General features: G+C 45.1%; 1 protein-coding gene across 1 annotated transcript in view; it reads left to right on the forward strand.

The window, feature by feature from the left end:
* Window positions 1-16,729, forward strand: part of NPHP4 (nephrocystin 4) — a 355,418-nt gene that overhangs the window by 256,025 nt on the left and 82,664 nt on the right. The window contains exon 18 of the mRNA XM_075328429.1: window positions 10,509-10,689. Within this exon, the coding sequence (XP_075184544.1) occupies window positions 10,509-10,689 (181 nt within the window). The remainder of the gene's footprint in view (window positions 1-10,508; window positions 10,690-16,729) is intronic.

Genomic DNA, 16,729 nt, shown 5'->3' on the forward strand with positions numbered 1-16,729 from the left:
ACTCCTATGAAGAAAAAGACATGGATCGCACATCCCAAAAATACAATGATCTAAAGCCGCTAGGCAAAAATTTAAATCGAACATGAGGTTCTTTAGTTACCATTCTGATCAGATTGTATTAAGCCCACTGCCACGTCACGGCAAACCTCTTGAGTGGGTCCCTAACCTGACTCTTTTTGTGCGGCACCGTGCACTAACCACCGCTGCAGCGACAAAGCGCCAACAGGGCGGGCGACCCGGTGCCTCACAGCACCCATGCTGCAAGGCAAAGCCCCCAAGGCTCCAGGCCGCACCGCAATCACCTGTGCCAAATGGGGAGAGTGCAGATCCAAGCAAAAAAAAGGAGGGGGATAGAATGTATCCCCATTTGGCACAGGTGATTTTAACCAGCAGGAGACTGCAAGAGGGGTCAGCCTTCTTTTTGCTCCCAGTTCACATATGGGAGCCAGTGGGAGGTGAGTGCACAGCTCCTCTCACTGTGTGCTGGTGCTGTGTGGTGGCTGCCGGTGTGGTGGTGTCGTGTCAGTGGGGCGGCGCGGCCTGGAGCCTTGGGGGCTTTGCCTTGCAGCATGGGTGCTGTGAGGCAACGGGTCGCCCGCCCTGTTGGCGCTTTGTCGCTGCAGCGGTGGTTAGTGCACGGTGCCGCACAAAAAGGGTCAGGTTAGGGACCCACTCAAGAGGTTTGCCGTGACGTGGCAGTGGGCTTAATACAATCTGATCAGAATGGTAACTAAAGAACCTCATGTTCGATTTAAATTTTTGCCTAGCGGCTTTAGATCATTGTATTTTTGGGATGTGCGATCCATGTCTTTTTCTTCATAGCATGTTAAAAATGCTAACTCCATTGTTTTCCACCAGGTGGCGCTATAGGTGGTTTAATTGCATAGCGCATGGCTACTTTACTATACCTAGACACCACTTCTATGCCTATAACTGCTGCCGTTCTCAAGTTAATGGCGGTGGACAGGATACTCGTGGACACACTGTATATACATTAAAGCTGCATGCATGATCCTATATGGCACTTATTTTCCTAAAGTTTATATCTCACATATTTGTAACTATGCAAACTATTACTTTTATACACTCCTCAAGAACAGGAAAGAAAAGTCATGAACTTATGGAAATCTCGGGACGGATAGACATGGCAATGATCTGCAAATGGTGAATAAATGGGAACTATTTTTCAAAACGTCTCGATTTATTCAGGCACTTACAGCCTTGTCTGTTATCCATGCCGATATTAAATATTTTGCCTCTCTGAATGCACTTAGGGAATCATCAAGATCCACTGCTGGCAGCTCCTTTGTAATTGATCTCCCCTATGTGCTTGATGGGAGACATGTCTGGAGACGCTGCAGCCATGGTAGCTAATGATGGGCGAGCAGTATAATGCTCGGTGCTTGAAATGATCAGTGAAGACTATGATGCTCGAATGCTCGTTACTAGAGTCGAACTGGTCAGTTGTTCGGTTTGGCCCAATAAGAGCATTATCAAAGTCAATGGTTGGCCAGTTGCGGCTATCCGCCCACATACAGACAGCCATAAACAGACCATTTCCGGGGGAGGGAGGGTGTGTTTTTTTTCTTTTTTTTTGGACACACTACATCCGAAAAACTGTTTTTACCCCCCCCAATCCCGTGAGAACCATTCAGAGAGTTCAACTGTCTCGCACTGGGGGGCCTGCTCGCATCATGCAGTGAAGCGAGCCTGTGCTTTGTGTTCGATGTTTCATGAAAGACACATCCGAGCACCCATGATACTAGGCCGAATATTGTGAGTAGGTGAGCACCCTCGATACTTGATCGAGTATTGACGACTGGCAAGCGTGTTCGCTTATGATTAATGGTAGCATATTTAGGTAATGCAGGCTGATCACTGTAACACGAGCAACATGTGGCCTGGTGATGTTATGTTGAGTATCGGCTCCCGGGACGCTTTGGAGAAATGGCCCTACCACTAGTTCCATGACCAAATCAATCTAACGCTGAGCAGTTAGTGTACCTAGAATGAACACTAGTGCGTCTCAGCTCCATACGTTAGGCCACCCCACATAATAATCCTCGCAGTAGGATTGGTGTGATGTTCCCTCATGGAGTCATCTCTATAAGGTTGAACATACCTACGGAAAGAAGGAAATACAGTACCATAAATATCCAGATATGAGAACTAATGAATTTACCAACAGAAAATACCAAAAATACAAAATATTTTAGTAAAATAAAGAAATAATTACACAAAATGAATCACTAATTATATTTTTATTATTGCTAAAGAAATATTAAAAACAACATGGTACAAAGATATGATTAAAAATAGATCACTCCCTGAGGAAGCAATTTGCGAAACGTGTGTTAGGGTGCATGGCAGGGGAGCAGAAAGTTGTCAGGTCTGCATTAAATGTTGTTATTTTCTGTCTATGTTTTATGTTGCACATGTTTTGATATATTCTATTAGACCCATCAGTGTTTGATCTTTTACTAGTCCTATCTGGGTTGCACTCGCACTTTATTTTTTATGTATAGAATTCATATGAATTATACCTCTATATATATTATTTATGATTAATGAATATATAGTATATAGATTTTTATTTTATATTACAGAACACATATATATACATAATATATATTCAGTAATTATGTGTAAAGTTATTGCAATTACACATGTTTTGTTATACACATGTTTATTTCCTTTGTGTTTACTGGACTAACAAAATAAATGAGAACAGCAAAAATGGAACATAATTTCACAGAAAACCCGCTGGCCAAAATTGTTAACACCTTTCCAAAATTGTGGGTAAACAACTTTGTTTCAAGCATATAATGCTCGTTCAAACTCACCTGTGGCAAGTAACAGGTGTGGGCAATATGGAAATCACACCTGAAGCCAGATTAAAAAAAAGGGAGAAGTTGGATCAATCTTTGCATTGTCTGTCTGTGTGTGCCACACAAAGCATAGAAAACAGAAAGAGAAGAGAACTGTCTGAGGACCAAAGAAGCAAAATTGTTGAAAAATATCAACAATCAAAAGGTTGCCAGTCCATCTCCAGAGATCTTGATATTCCTTTGTCCATGATGCACAACATAATCAAGACTGTAACAGCCCATGGCACTGTAGCTGAACTCCTTGGACGTGGATGGCACAGAAAAAATTGATGAAAAGTTGCAATGCAGCATGGTACGGATAGTGGATAAGCTGCCCCAATCAAGGTGCATAGAAATTCAAGCTGTCCTGCAGGCTCAGGGGGCATCAATGTCAGTGCAAACTTTTCATACACATTTGTCCACATTTTAATGAAATTAAACACTATGGCAGGGGACCCAGGAGGACCCCACTGCTGACGCAGAGACATAAAAAAGCTAGACTGCAGTTTGCATGTATGTGAGTAGCCAAAATCCTTCTGGGAAAGTTTCTTGTGGACAGATGAGACCAACATAGTGCTTTTTGGTAAAGCATTTAAGTGTTTACCAATAACTAAAGGAGGTCTACAAAAAAAGAACACAGTACCTAAAGTCAGATATGGTAGAGGCTCAGAGATGTTTTGGGGTTGTTTTGCTGTCTCTGGCACTGGATGTCTTGACTGTGTGAAAGGCATCATGAAATCTGAAGATTATCATAGGATTTTGGGTGGCAATGTTGTGCCCAGTGTCAGAAAGCTGGGTTTGCGTCCTGGGTCATGAGGCTTCCAAGAGGACAATGACCCCAAACATAGTTCAAGAAGCCCCAGAAATGGATGGAAACAAAACAGTTAAGTGGCCTATACTCACCTCCCGTACTGGCGCAGCTCCAGTGGTGCCGCAGCTCGCGGTGCTGGGGCTCACATAGGTTTATCACGTCACGCGAGCCCCACGTCCAATCAGTGCCAGCTTGTCTCCCTGCTTTTTAACCAGCAACTTAATTAACAGGAAGTGAGTACTGCCGCAGCGCTGACTTCCTGTTGATTGTTTGTTTGGTCTAAAGGTTGGGAGAAGGAAGCCAGCGCTGATTGGACGTTGGGCCCGTGTGACATCACAACACCACACGAGCTGCGGCACCACTGGAACAGCAGCAGTATTGGAGGTGAGTATTGGCTTTCTTGTGTTATCTGAAGCAAATCTATTGAATTAGAAGGTGTTGTCTTAGTAGTGGACAACCCCTTTAATACTGGGATGTATTACATTGTCCTTGTTGGGAGACCTGACAGATCAAAGCTCATAATTGAGAAGACTGGCTGTCCTGACCACAACCATTAATAGCGCACATCCCTCCATCTGTCCTCATAGCACCCGCTCTATAGTGCTAGGAAATATCCAAGCTACGGCGTCACTCCTGCAAAATAAGACTCAACATAATTGCCTCCAATGGATTTTTTATCAATGCAAAGTCATTTAAAGTTACTCTTTTTGCAGTAAATTGCTGTTGTTAAAATGCTGACTGTCTTATGTATTTCTAACCTTTTATCCAGATTAAATTGCAGGAATATGGTAATGAATGCGCCTTCCAGCCAACAAGCATCACATTATTACCTTCTGTAGAGCAATTTTCCTCCTGAAATCCTGAACTCCGTGGGTCAGAGCCTTCTCATGTCACTTCCATCAGAAAATCATCCGAAATCTCATCTGAAATATGGCTTAGAGAGGACAAGTCACCTAGTCTGACATGTCTGATTCAGCAAATTCATCTATTCCCAACTATTCTGGGGCATCTTTACTTAGTGATTGCAATATGCCGCTCCTCTGATACTCCTCCTGGAAATGTATGAATAAATGAACAACTGGCATTTTACAACTCCCCTTCTCAAAGGGGCATGTCCCTGTACATTCTGGCCCTGATTGCACAGACATCTACTTGGTAATATCCAGTTGTAGGTTTATTCATACATTTCTTAGAGGAATAACAGAGGTAGGATGCCACACATAGTTCTTAAAGGAAATCTGTCAACAGGATTTTGCTCCTTTATCTGATAGCAGCATAATATAGGCAAAGAGATTCTGAAACTAACCATATTTATCTTAGATCGCTGTGTGCAGCCGTTCTGACTTTATCTCAGAAGTGAGTGTAGCAGAGCTGAGAGTTGTCTCCGCCCACACCAGGCTCTCAATAGAGATTGTGCAGGTGTCAATCACAACAGGAGGCGGACTGGTCTGCAGGAGGCACCCAGTCACACCAATGTTAATTACAGAGCAATAAACCATTTACTATTAGTAAACAATAGCTAGGAAACAGATAAGAGAAGCACAGATATTTTTACTTTTTTAACCCATACAGCATGCTGTCCTCAGCTTACATTGCAAAATCCTGGTGATAAATTCCCTTTAAAAAAACCCCAATGCTTCAGAATTAGTATTTCGTAAAGAATGCAAGTATTTACCACAGCAAACATGTTAGCAATGCTGACCGCTGCTTCTTACAAGGCATTAAAAATGATCACCACTGAACAGTTTACATCAGTTTTCTGGTATAAAAGTGCATAAAATGTTGAAAATTTTTTGCACAATCCAAGCTGCACAATAATTTTGTGACTTTTGTCATTTTTACCCCAGATCCCTATGTGCTTCACAATTTTATCATGATTTATGACCCTCTCTGGCACACAGCTTATGGATTATGTCCCAAATTGATAAAAGGGAATCTGTCAGCAGGTTTTTGCTATGTAAGATGAAGACCGCATGCTGCAAGGGTTAAGACACAGAATTCAGGGATGCCTGTCTTGACACAGTTGGATCTGTTGTTTATTTGTTATGTTTGTTTAAGCCTTATTATTGCTCGGACTACAAAGTCACGTGCATAGCAGTCCGGCACACCCCCTCCTCTGATTGACACCTCACTGTTAATATACAGCCGCTATAGAGAGCCTGGTATGGGTGGGGACGGCTTTCTCAGCACTGCTACATTGCTAAATCTAAAAATTCTAATTGTGTCAGATCGGCTGCAGACAGTAATGTAAGTGATACATCGTTGGAGTCAGGATCTCTTTGCCTACATGATGCTGCTCTCAGATGAGGTAGCAAAAACCTGCTGACAGATTCCCTTTAAGGCCTCTTTTAAAATTTGGCACATTTCACTCCAGCACGCCCTTCATTTAGACTGGTGTACAAAACTACAGTCTTGATGAACCCAAGGGCCTATATCTAATCAGTTGTAAATTAGGGAAGTAGTCTTCCCGATTATCTTACATGATTGAGTACATTTGAGGGGGGCTTTGTGTTTCTGACAGTTCGGACCACCAATATAATCCACCGCTGGTCCAAATTGTGGACTCATAATGCAGCAAGTAGAGGCAGTATCGGAAGAGCACATGGGCACTGAAGCCGGCCAGACCAGGCGCTAACTGCGGGATCCACCCACCTTGAGAACAAGGCTTACAAGTTCAGTAGAAAAGCGCTTACAAGCTAAGTATGTTCCACCACCTCTGCTAGATTGCAGCGGCGGTCGGCAACCTAGGCAACAAATAGTAATCAATAATTTTAAAAATCCCTCTTTAATTAATTTTTAATAACAAGTATATTGCTTATTTCTATTTGCAAGTATTTTGCAATTTTACCCAGTAAAGAACATGAAACGAAGCTTTCAACTATTTAGTTGACCCCAAAAAATAGAATGAGATGTCATAAAAATAGAATGAGATGTCATAAAGCATTGTTCATTTTAATTCCGCTATCTCCCGTACGGATGAAGCCTCCTGTTTCTGTAGGATGTTTTATCTCATAAGAGTTCTGCAGTTTTTTTTCACATCCAAATCGTATAATCTCCAATAGAGGCAATGCCGCTGTAACGCTCGCGACCAGTGTAGGGGCAGCGAGCGGGATTAGTAGACCCATTGGACCACGGGGGACTCGGGCTTACCCATTAGTGGGAGGGGCGTGACTAAGCGCCCACCACAAGGTGGATGCCAAGTACCACTCCCAGGGCAGTGACTGGGACTGTGGCAGCTGACCCAGAGGACAGATGAGGGAGTTTGGTATAGACACAGGTACTGGCGGGATGACTGAGTTAGGCTGGACAGGCAGATATGGACAGGAAGATATGGACAGGAATGGTGGGCACTGCAGGGATAGACAGGTATGGGAAGGCAGGGATAACAGGACAGGAGCTCAGGACCTGACAACTAGCTAGGTAGCAGACTGACTGACTAACTGAAGGTGTTGCACAGGCACCTGCCCTAATGGGAGGGTGCCTTAAAGGGAACCAATCACAGGATTTTCTTATATAAGCTAAAGCCAGTGCTATACTGGCACTATCAGGCTGATTTTCTACATATCTGTAGTGGTCAGCTCGGATGTTTAGGTTTTGAAATCCAAGAAAGTAAAGTTTATAAAATCATCAGCTTGTTGAGTGACAGCAGCTGAGGATCAGATAATATCTGGGGGGTATTCATAGTTATCCCCTCTCCCTGTTAGAATTAACATAAGTGTTATACTATCAATTTAAATTTTGACTTGCAGGACCTGTGTGAGGTCATACCCATGTGACCAGAAGGAGCGGGGCCTCAGCCAACAAAGCTGATACCAGGAAACAACATGTTTCGGTTGACTGAGGCCCCGCCCCTTCTGATCACATGGGTATGACCTCAGCAAAGGTCCTGCAAGTGAAAATTTAAATTGATGGTATAATACTTATGCTAATTCTAACAGGGGGAGGGGATAACTATGAATACCCCCCAGATATTATCTGATCCTCAGCTGCTGTCACTCAAGAAGCTGGTGATTTTATAAACTTTACTTTCTTGGATTTCAAAACCTAAACATTCGAGCTGACCACTACAGGTATGTATAGAATCAGCCTGATAGTGCCAGTATAGTACTGGCTTTAGGTTATATGGGAAAATTCTGGTGATTGGTTCCCTTTAAATAAATAGTTCCTCTTAGCCATAAGCTGAAAGGCATTTCCTGGAAATAGCGCGCCAGCCCTTTGAGAGGAGGGCCGGTGCGCGCGTGCCTTTGTGCACTCCCGGGAATCTTGTGCGGCATGTTCAGGGCCTGGGAGGGAAGGCAGACAGGAGACCACATGGGAAGCCATGTGGAAGCGGGAGAGGACGCGACCCAGCTGGGATGGTGAGTAAGTTGGCGTCTCTGCTGAGACGCTGGCGCTACAGCCGCTCACATATGATAGTTTAAAATAGTAGGGCTGCACCGATTTCAAGTCTCCAGAGATTTCCATTAACTGACAGCAAGCAGATATATTGAAAATGGTGAGAAATGGAAACACAAAGTATATTTGAAAGTTGTTGAAGTTTTCCTTATCTAATAATTAATCCGCAACGCTACAGTAAATGCCCAAGACACTGTAGTGTAGTATACAACATTGCACCAGCTGTGCCGCCCCTGACCTTGTGCCTGACCATAAATCGGTGTAATTAGAAAGAAAAGAGTTGTGCCGGCTTTTGTCAGATTTACATTTACTCTCTTCCCTTCCAATGTTTCGCCAGCCGGCTCCAATAAGCGTCACAACAGTGATTCATGACATTTAAAAGATCCCGATACATCCAGCTGTCACTCACACAGACAAAATTATGTAGGTGTCTGTGACATTTTAATGAGAAGGAAATGTGAAACAGCACATTACCCCCGGAAAATGGAGCGAAAACCAAATTGTTACCACTGAACTCCTGCAATTCATAAAATTCAAGGCCAGAAATGATCAAAAAAGGTGTCGGAGGTTATTAAACACCCTGGGAATGTTTAAAAGCTTAGAGATAAACATCAAAGTCAGCGGTTCTCATCTGTCAAACGAAAAGCGTAAATGTCGGCGCCACAAAGTGAGACTGTGCGATGTGTGCCATCTTATAAAATACCAGACCAGATACATGACAGGTCCCCGAGCTTTAAAATAGGATTCAGCTTCTACTTTACAGTATATACGGTGTCGGTGAGAGATTTCATAAGAAAGGTCAGGTATTCAAGGTCAGTGACCGCAGCATCTAAAGTATGTGCAGGGCTGGGAAAATGAATTATAGTATAGATTACAGTGATTTTCAGTAGCATGATTACCCTGTAACAATAATGAAATCACTAATGTAATCAATAATTTACAGTTTGAATGTGTAATTAAAAAGAATAATATAAAAGTAACCCTGTACTGAGCCTGGCTTATATTTTGTATTATACTCCAGAGCTGCACTCACAATTCTGCTTTTGGAGTCATTGTGTACATACATTACATTACTTATCCTCTACTGATCCTGAGTTACATCCTGTATTATACTCCAAAGCTGCACTCACTATTCTGCTGGTGCAGTCACTGTGTACATACATTACATTACTTATCCTGTACTTATCCTGAGTTACAGCCTGTATTATACTCCAGAGCTGCACTCACTATTCTGCTGGTGCAGTCACTGTGTACATACATTACATTACTTATCCTGTACTGTTTCTGAGTTACCACCTGTATTATACTCCAGAGCTGCATTCACTATTCTGCTGGTGCAGTCACTGTGTACACACACTACATTACTTATCCTGTTATGATCCTGAGTTACCACTTGTTTTATACTCCAGAGCTGCACTCGCTATTCTGCTGGTGCAGTCACTGTGTACATACATTACATTACTTATCCTGTACTGATCTTGAGTAACACCCTGTATTATACTCCAGAGCTGCACTCACTATTCTGCTGGTGGAGTCACTGTGTACATACATTACATTACTGATCCTGTACTGATCCTGAGTTACATTCTGTATTATACTCCAGAGCTGCACTCACTATTCTGCTGGTGCAGTCACTGTGTACATACATTACATTACTTATCCTGTTCTGATCCTGAGTTACATCCTGTATTATAATCCAGAGCTGCACTCACTATTCTGCTGGTGCAGTCACTGTGTACATACATTACATTACTTATCCTCTACTGATCCTGAGTTACCTCCTGTATTATTCTCCAGAGCTGCACTCACTATTCTGCTGGTGGAGTCACTGTGTACATACATTACATTACTTATCCTGTTCTGATCCTGAGTTACATCCTGTATTATAATCCAGAGCTGCACTCACTATTCTGCTGGTGCAGTCACTGTGTACATACATTACATTACTTATCCTCTACTGATCCTGAGTTACCTCCTGTATTATACTCCAGAGCTGCACTCACTATTCTGCTGGTGCAGTCACTGTTTATACACATTACTTTACTTATCCTGCATTATACTCCAGAGCTGCACTCAATATTTTTTGTATAGTCCATAATTTTGTTAAGGATACACTTTGTAGTTGATGGGTTATAGTGTTCATGACCAATCTCTAATGTGTCTGATCCACAGTTATATCATTTTACCATCTCCTTCCCCCAAATTTCCCGTTGCCCCATTTGCAGTCAAAGGAAAGTCCATAAAAAAGTGTCCAAATGGAACATTATATAGAGCTGGATACTATTATTATTGATTTGCGGAGGCAGATTTATGTGCTGTATTCAGTTCAAGGATAAAAGCTTATGTCATAAATAAGCCGAGAGAATACACACAGCAGTTACGAGCCTTCCACCGCATGACCTGTGATGATATATGGTTTTCATTCTGTATTATAGCATTTACTGCGCCAAGGTCGCACGGCCGTGCAGGTGTCACATGAGCTGGAAGTCATCACAACGGAATACGAGCAGGAGACGATGGCCATGAGCGGAGACGTCTCAAAGCAAGGAGTGGTCAAGCCCATAGGGGTCCACACCATTATAAAAGGCCGACTCCACCTCCGCATGGGGAACATTGGTAAGTGCACTGGGAGTCATACTCATTTTAGGTGGGTTTTATGTAAATAAGGCTTAACATGTACCTATCGTTATAACTTGCTTTTTCTGCAAAATACTTACATGTGCTGCAGATCAGCAGGGATCGGGGTCATATGACCCCTCCACTGATTAGTGAAAAAAATCTGATATGAAGCATGCAGCTCATCATTTGGAAGATCTCCACTCCTAGACTAGCCCTCAGGCTAGGGGACCCTAGCTATTCCTAATCTCAGAGTTACCTCTGATGGTGAGGATATCTGGGCCATCTCCTCTGCTCCTGACCAGCCCTGATCTTATTCCCCCAACCCTCTTGGGAGGGCCAGGGCAGAGGTGATAAAGCCAACAGAAATAGACAAACAGGGGAAAACAAATCTCTATCTCTTGGCACACACACACAGAGGTATAAGACAATAAGAGCATAGGAGGGAAATAAGAGTAGGGAGGAAACAACAAGACAATAGGAAAACTCCACAACAACACGTACAAAGTAATACAATCTCCAGGACACGGACTAGTTTAGCAAAAGCTATAGTCGGCATGGGAAGACAGGCTCTACCATCTTAAAAAGGCGAGTAGTGACTGTGATAGGTCTTCCACAACATGTGATCCAAGAGATTACCAACAGGTTAGCAGAAATTAACTCCTACAAGCCCGATCACTAATGAAAACACAGCTGTGAATGCTCAAGCCTGTTTGTGTAACTCAGAAGCACCAAAGGAGACATAATTTAGGGTGTCAGATTCTGAGGTGTCAACAGGGAAGGATGCCGCCAAGACACTCAGCAAGTTTAGAGCCAAGCACCGTGTGACCGAGCACAGTCGCAGGATAATTTAAACCACCTGTTGCGTCTGTACTCCACTCTGTATGTGCTCTCATTGAGGTTCTGTGCACCTCTGCCTGAAGAGCTGTGCACTTAGTTTTTGTACGATTGATGAGGATCCTCTGACGTCCCTCCTATAAGCAATATGAGGAAAGAGAGCTTTTTAGAACAAATGTAGGTAAAGGCCAACGGCACGGCTGGTGCTGGATTGTATAAACTTGTTGCAATGGGACAAAGTGTGAAACCTGGATTCAATGATTAAAACATGCAACCCAATACTTTTGTCCGTACAGTATAAGATAGGTAAGAGCGCAGTTAAAGAGAACCTGTCAGCTTCATTTTACTAAGTACAGACAGGGCCATATTGGTGCTGTCATACTGATTAAATTGATACCAGAGGTGAAGAAATCCGTTTTGTATATTTTCTTTAATCTGTGTTTGAAGTTTTCTTCTATTCGTATCTTCGTGCATCGGGGCGGGCCTGTAGGCAGGGACTGTGGGAAGGGTCTTCAGCTCTTTTTCTGCCCCTCTGCTGCCTCTGGGTGTCTTTTCATCCCTATTTAAATTTTATGCTGGCGCCGTCCTATCCATGGACGGCACTTGCGCAGATTGAGCCCATCGCCAAGTTCAGTAAAATAGTACCGACGGTACTGAAACATTTGCACATGAGCAGCCGAGGGCGCCATTTTCCTGAAGACAGCCAATAAATAAATCTGTATGTGCTGCCTATCCTTCTTTAGATTGTGCGCTGGCACCATCCGAGCCACAGGCGGCACTTGTATAGATTGATCCCAAGGTTGACTACAGTAAAATGGTCTGTGGCACTGAGCTGTCTCCGCATGCGCAGCCAAGGGCACCAGTTTCTTGAGGACTACCAAGAAATCAATTTGTGGACATGTCTCCCAACCTACTTTAAATTTTGTGTTGGTGGCATTCTAGTCACGGGCGTCGGTTGCGCAGATTGATCTCTTGGCTATCTGTACTTTACTTAGTAAAATGCTGCTGACAGGTGCTCTTTAAGTGTCAAGCGAGTGATTCAGAGGAGTCTGACATTTTTATGACCATACATCGCCTGCATCTGATGGATTGATTGACAATAACTGAGTTCAGATGGTGCTAGGATCCTGCACATTAGCCATACTCAACTTTTTATAGTGTACCCTATTGGTTATCCAAATAAAGTTATCAACCAGTCCATAACTCCATAAGAGATTATTATAAGTAATATGAAAAGAGAGTCATAATGTAAAGAATTGGAGAGGACTAGGGCTAGTCGCAACAAAACACCAAAAACAAAGAGAAGAGACGACCAAGAAGCCCAAATTGCAAAAGGTGGATCTTTATTAGGGTGTTTGGTGAGCGGCACAATAGCAAGAGGAACGCTGACATCAGGAAACCCCGGAAAAAATAGGAAGGTAGTAAAAATATATATATATACCTAGTATAAACAGAATTGCCAATGATACCAGGTATGGGTGAAAACAGCCATATAAGTCACATATATATAAATATCAAGATTATGAAATCTAAATTGTCATAAGAGATATGTAGAGTGACGATGGCTGTTACACCCAAAACCCAAAACCATGTGGTCAAAAGAGAGCCAAGAGGCAAGTGCCCATCATAGAATGTACATACCAGGGGGATCCGGGAGGGACCAGGTACCACTACCACTATATCTAATATATAAAGCTGAATGTATGTGTGTATGTTCGCTAAAGGAATCCGTACTGTTGCATGAACAATCACAAAATTTTGCATAGACCCCTCACTTGACTCAGAGAATGTCATAGACTATGTTTTGAGGGGAAAATGTAACCCCGTGCTTTACAGTTATTTGCCAACAACCTACCGTATTTTTCGCTTTATAAGACGCACCGGAATATAAGACGCACCCCAAACTTAGACATAAAAAAAGGTAAAAAAAAGAAAAATGGGGTCCGTCTTATACTCCGGTGTTCTCTTACCGGAGGGGGGCAGCAGTGGTGGTGAAGCGGGGTCACAGGAGGCACAGGTTGTGCTGGCAGGCGCGGCAGGTCAGTGGCAGCGTGGTCTGTGGTTGCAGGTGCCGTGGCGTCCATGGTTGCAGGCGCGGTGGCGTCCGCGGTGGCAGGATCCGTGGTGGCGGCAGCAGCCGTGGCGGGTGAGCCGTGCAGCAGGCCGGTGCAGTGAGTGTCCGCGGTCCCGGTTCAGTGGTGGCAGCGGCGGCGACTGCTCAGTGGTGGCAGGGACTGCTCAGTGGTGGAGTGTGTCCGCGGTCCCGGTTCAGTGGTGGCAGCGGCGGCGACGGCTCAGTGGTGGGAGTGGCGGCGACGGCTCAGTGGTGGGAGCGGCGGCAACTGCTCAGTGGTGGCAGCGGCAGGGACTGCTCAGTGGTGGAGTGTGTCCGCGGTCCCGGTTCAGTGGTGGCAGCGGCGGCGGCGACTGCTCAGTGGTGGTAGGGACTGCTCAGTGGTGGAGTGTGTCCGCGGTCCCGGTTCAGTGGTGGCAGCGGCGGCGACGGCTCAGTGGTGGGAGCGGCAGCAACTGCTCAGTGGTGGCAGCGGCAGGGACTGCTCAGTGGTGGAGTGTGTCCGCGGTCCCGGTTCAGTGGTGGCAGCGGCGGCGACGGCTCAGTGGTGGGAGCGGCGGCGACGGCTCAGTGGTGGGAGCGGCGGCGACGGCTCAGTGGTGGAGTGTGTCCGCGGTCCCGATTCAAGTAATGGCGCCCGGAGCGACGCATGCGCAGATGGAGCTCTCATCCAAGGGCTCCATCTGCGCACGCGCTGACTCCCGGAGCAGCGCGTGCGCAGATGGAGCTCTCATTCAAGAGCTCCACCGGCGCCATCATTTGAAAGTGGGACCGCGGACAACTGGTAAGCTGCACAGCCGCCCGCCCCGCATGCACAGAGTGGCAGCCAGCAGGCTGCCCGCCCACCCTGCGTACAAGCCGCCGGGTACCTGTGCTTGCGTGCGGTGGCAGCCGGGTACCCATGGCTGTGTGCGGGCGGCAGCTGGGTGACTGTGTGAGGGCGGCAGCCGGGTACCTGTGTGAGGGCGGCAGCCGGCTGCCGCCCGCACGGGCACCCGACTGCCGCTCGCACACAGCACCCGGCTGCCGCCCGCACACAGCCATGGGTACCCGTCTGCCACCGCATGCAAGCACAGGTACCCGGCTGCCGACCCCACACAGCACCCGCTGCCGCCCGCACACAGCCACGGGTACCCGGCTGCCGCTGCACGCAAGTACAGGTAACCGGCCGCTTGCATGCAGCCACAGGCACCCGGCCGCCCGATCGCCTCAGACAGGATCCCCCCCCCGCTACCGCTTTATAAGACGCACCCCCATTTTCCTCCCAAAATTTGGGGAGGAAAAGTGCGTCTTATAAAGCGAAAAATACGGTACTTACATTAAAGTCAATGCAACTGGGAGCTACAGGTCATTAAGAGATGCTGTGATTGGTTGCTATAGGCAACGAAGGACAGTCATAGTATAAGAAGCTTCTGTGTGAGGTAATATATTGGTGAAGAGATGGATAAAGACAGAGACAGACTGAAAGACAGACAGACAGACAGACAGACAGAGAAAGAGGCAGACAAGAAAAAAGACAGAGACGGACGGACAGACAGGGAAAGAGACAAAGACAAGCAGACAGAGATAGACAGGGAAAAAGACAGAAACACAAAGACAGACAGGGAAAGAGACAGACAGACAAGGAAAGAGACAGACCGACATGAGAGACGGAGACAGACAAGAGACGGAGACAGACAAGAGACGGAGACAGACAAGAGACAGACAGAAAAAGACATAGAGAGACAGAGATTGGGAGAGAGAGACAGTTACTATCCCGGGCAGCGCCGGGTACTACAGCTAGTATATACATAAAAAGCTAATCAACACAGAAAGATTGATCTACAGGATGAACGTGTCGGCTGTTCTAGCATCACGTATAGATGGTGCCGGCACCGTCTGAGCCCTGCGGGTGGTGGAGTGTACAGGGATTCTTCTTGATTTTCCTCCTTTTACAGTACTTTCCACATATCCCTAATTGCTGAGAGATAAAAGTCCTCTGCACAATGCTCACTAATTTGCAAGTGCAGTCTAATAATGAGCTGTATATTCATTTTAAGAGAAAAAAAGAAAAGCACAAAGCTAATTTAATTTCTGATTTCATCAGTACTCAGAATTGGATTTCATGTTTCTCATCATGTGAAAGCAGAGCGCTATTACTGCGGCTCTTCCCAGAAGTGGAGTTCTTACTTTTATTACAGCTTCTTTTTATTTTATTGAGCCATTAAGCAATTAACTTTATTAGTGTTTGCTCTTATGAAAAACAAAATTTGAGAGTCCTGTGCATGTGGCTGGAAGAGCTAATGGAAAATCACTTTAACTCTATTCATTAATCTGACGGGATGATGTTCAGGTCGTGCGTTCACAGAGGAGTTTTAGGGAAAGCAGCCGAAAGTGCTCCTTAACGCACTCCATCCTACACTATACATTTACTGACTTTTACGACTCGGTTTCCTCCTGTCTTGGCAAATCTTCAGGGTGTTAATCATATTCTAAGGAAATATAAGGCTTTTGTCACAATGTGTTTTTGGATAAAGAGGGATAGTGGCCCCTATGCTGTCCCTCATGCTAGGGGGCCCTATGCTATCCTTAACTTCAGGGATACTCCAAATGGTGGAGATGCTTGAGTCCCTTTCCTGGCACTGCTCTTGACCAGTCCTAATCTGATTCCTCCCTCCCACCAGGGGAGAATTGGGCAGGAGTGTGATGTAAACCACAGATAAGGACAGACAAGGGAAAACAAAACTCTGACACACACACACACACACACGTGGAATTAGACAATAAGAGATTCAAGAGGAAAACTAGACAACAGGGGTAAACTCCATGGCTGCACAAAGCACTAAGCACAACAACCACCAGATAGCCTGGAACACCGCACCTCACCAAACCAACGAAGAATAAGCCATAGCTGGCATGGGTGAAAGGATCCAGCCAGCATAAATATGAGTGAAGCAGACGTAATTGGCTTCCCCACAACATGTGATGAAAGGAAACTAACAAGCAGACTAGCAGAGATTAACTCTTGCTAGCTGCCTAAGAATCAGCACACAGCAGGTTGACGCCTGAGTCTGCCTGCGTTGATTCCAGATACCACCAAATCTGTCAGGTGGAATGTCAGAATCTAATCTGAACAGAACCTGACACCAC

This window comes from Anomaloglossus baeobatrachus, chromosome 11 (assembly GCF_048569485.1).
Source record: "Anomaloglossus baeobatrachus isolate aAnoBae1 chromosome 11, aAnoBae1.hap1, whole genome shotgun sequence".
Taxonomy (NCBI): domain Eukaryota; kingdom Metazoa; phylum Chordata; class Amphibia; order Anura; family Aromobatidae; genus Anomaloglossus; species Anomaloglossus baeobatrachus.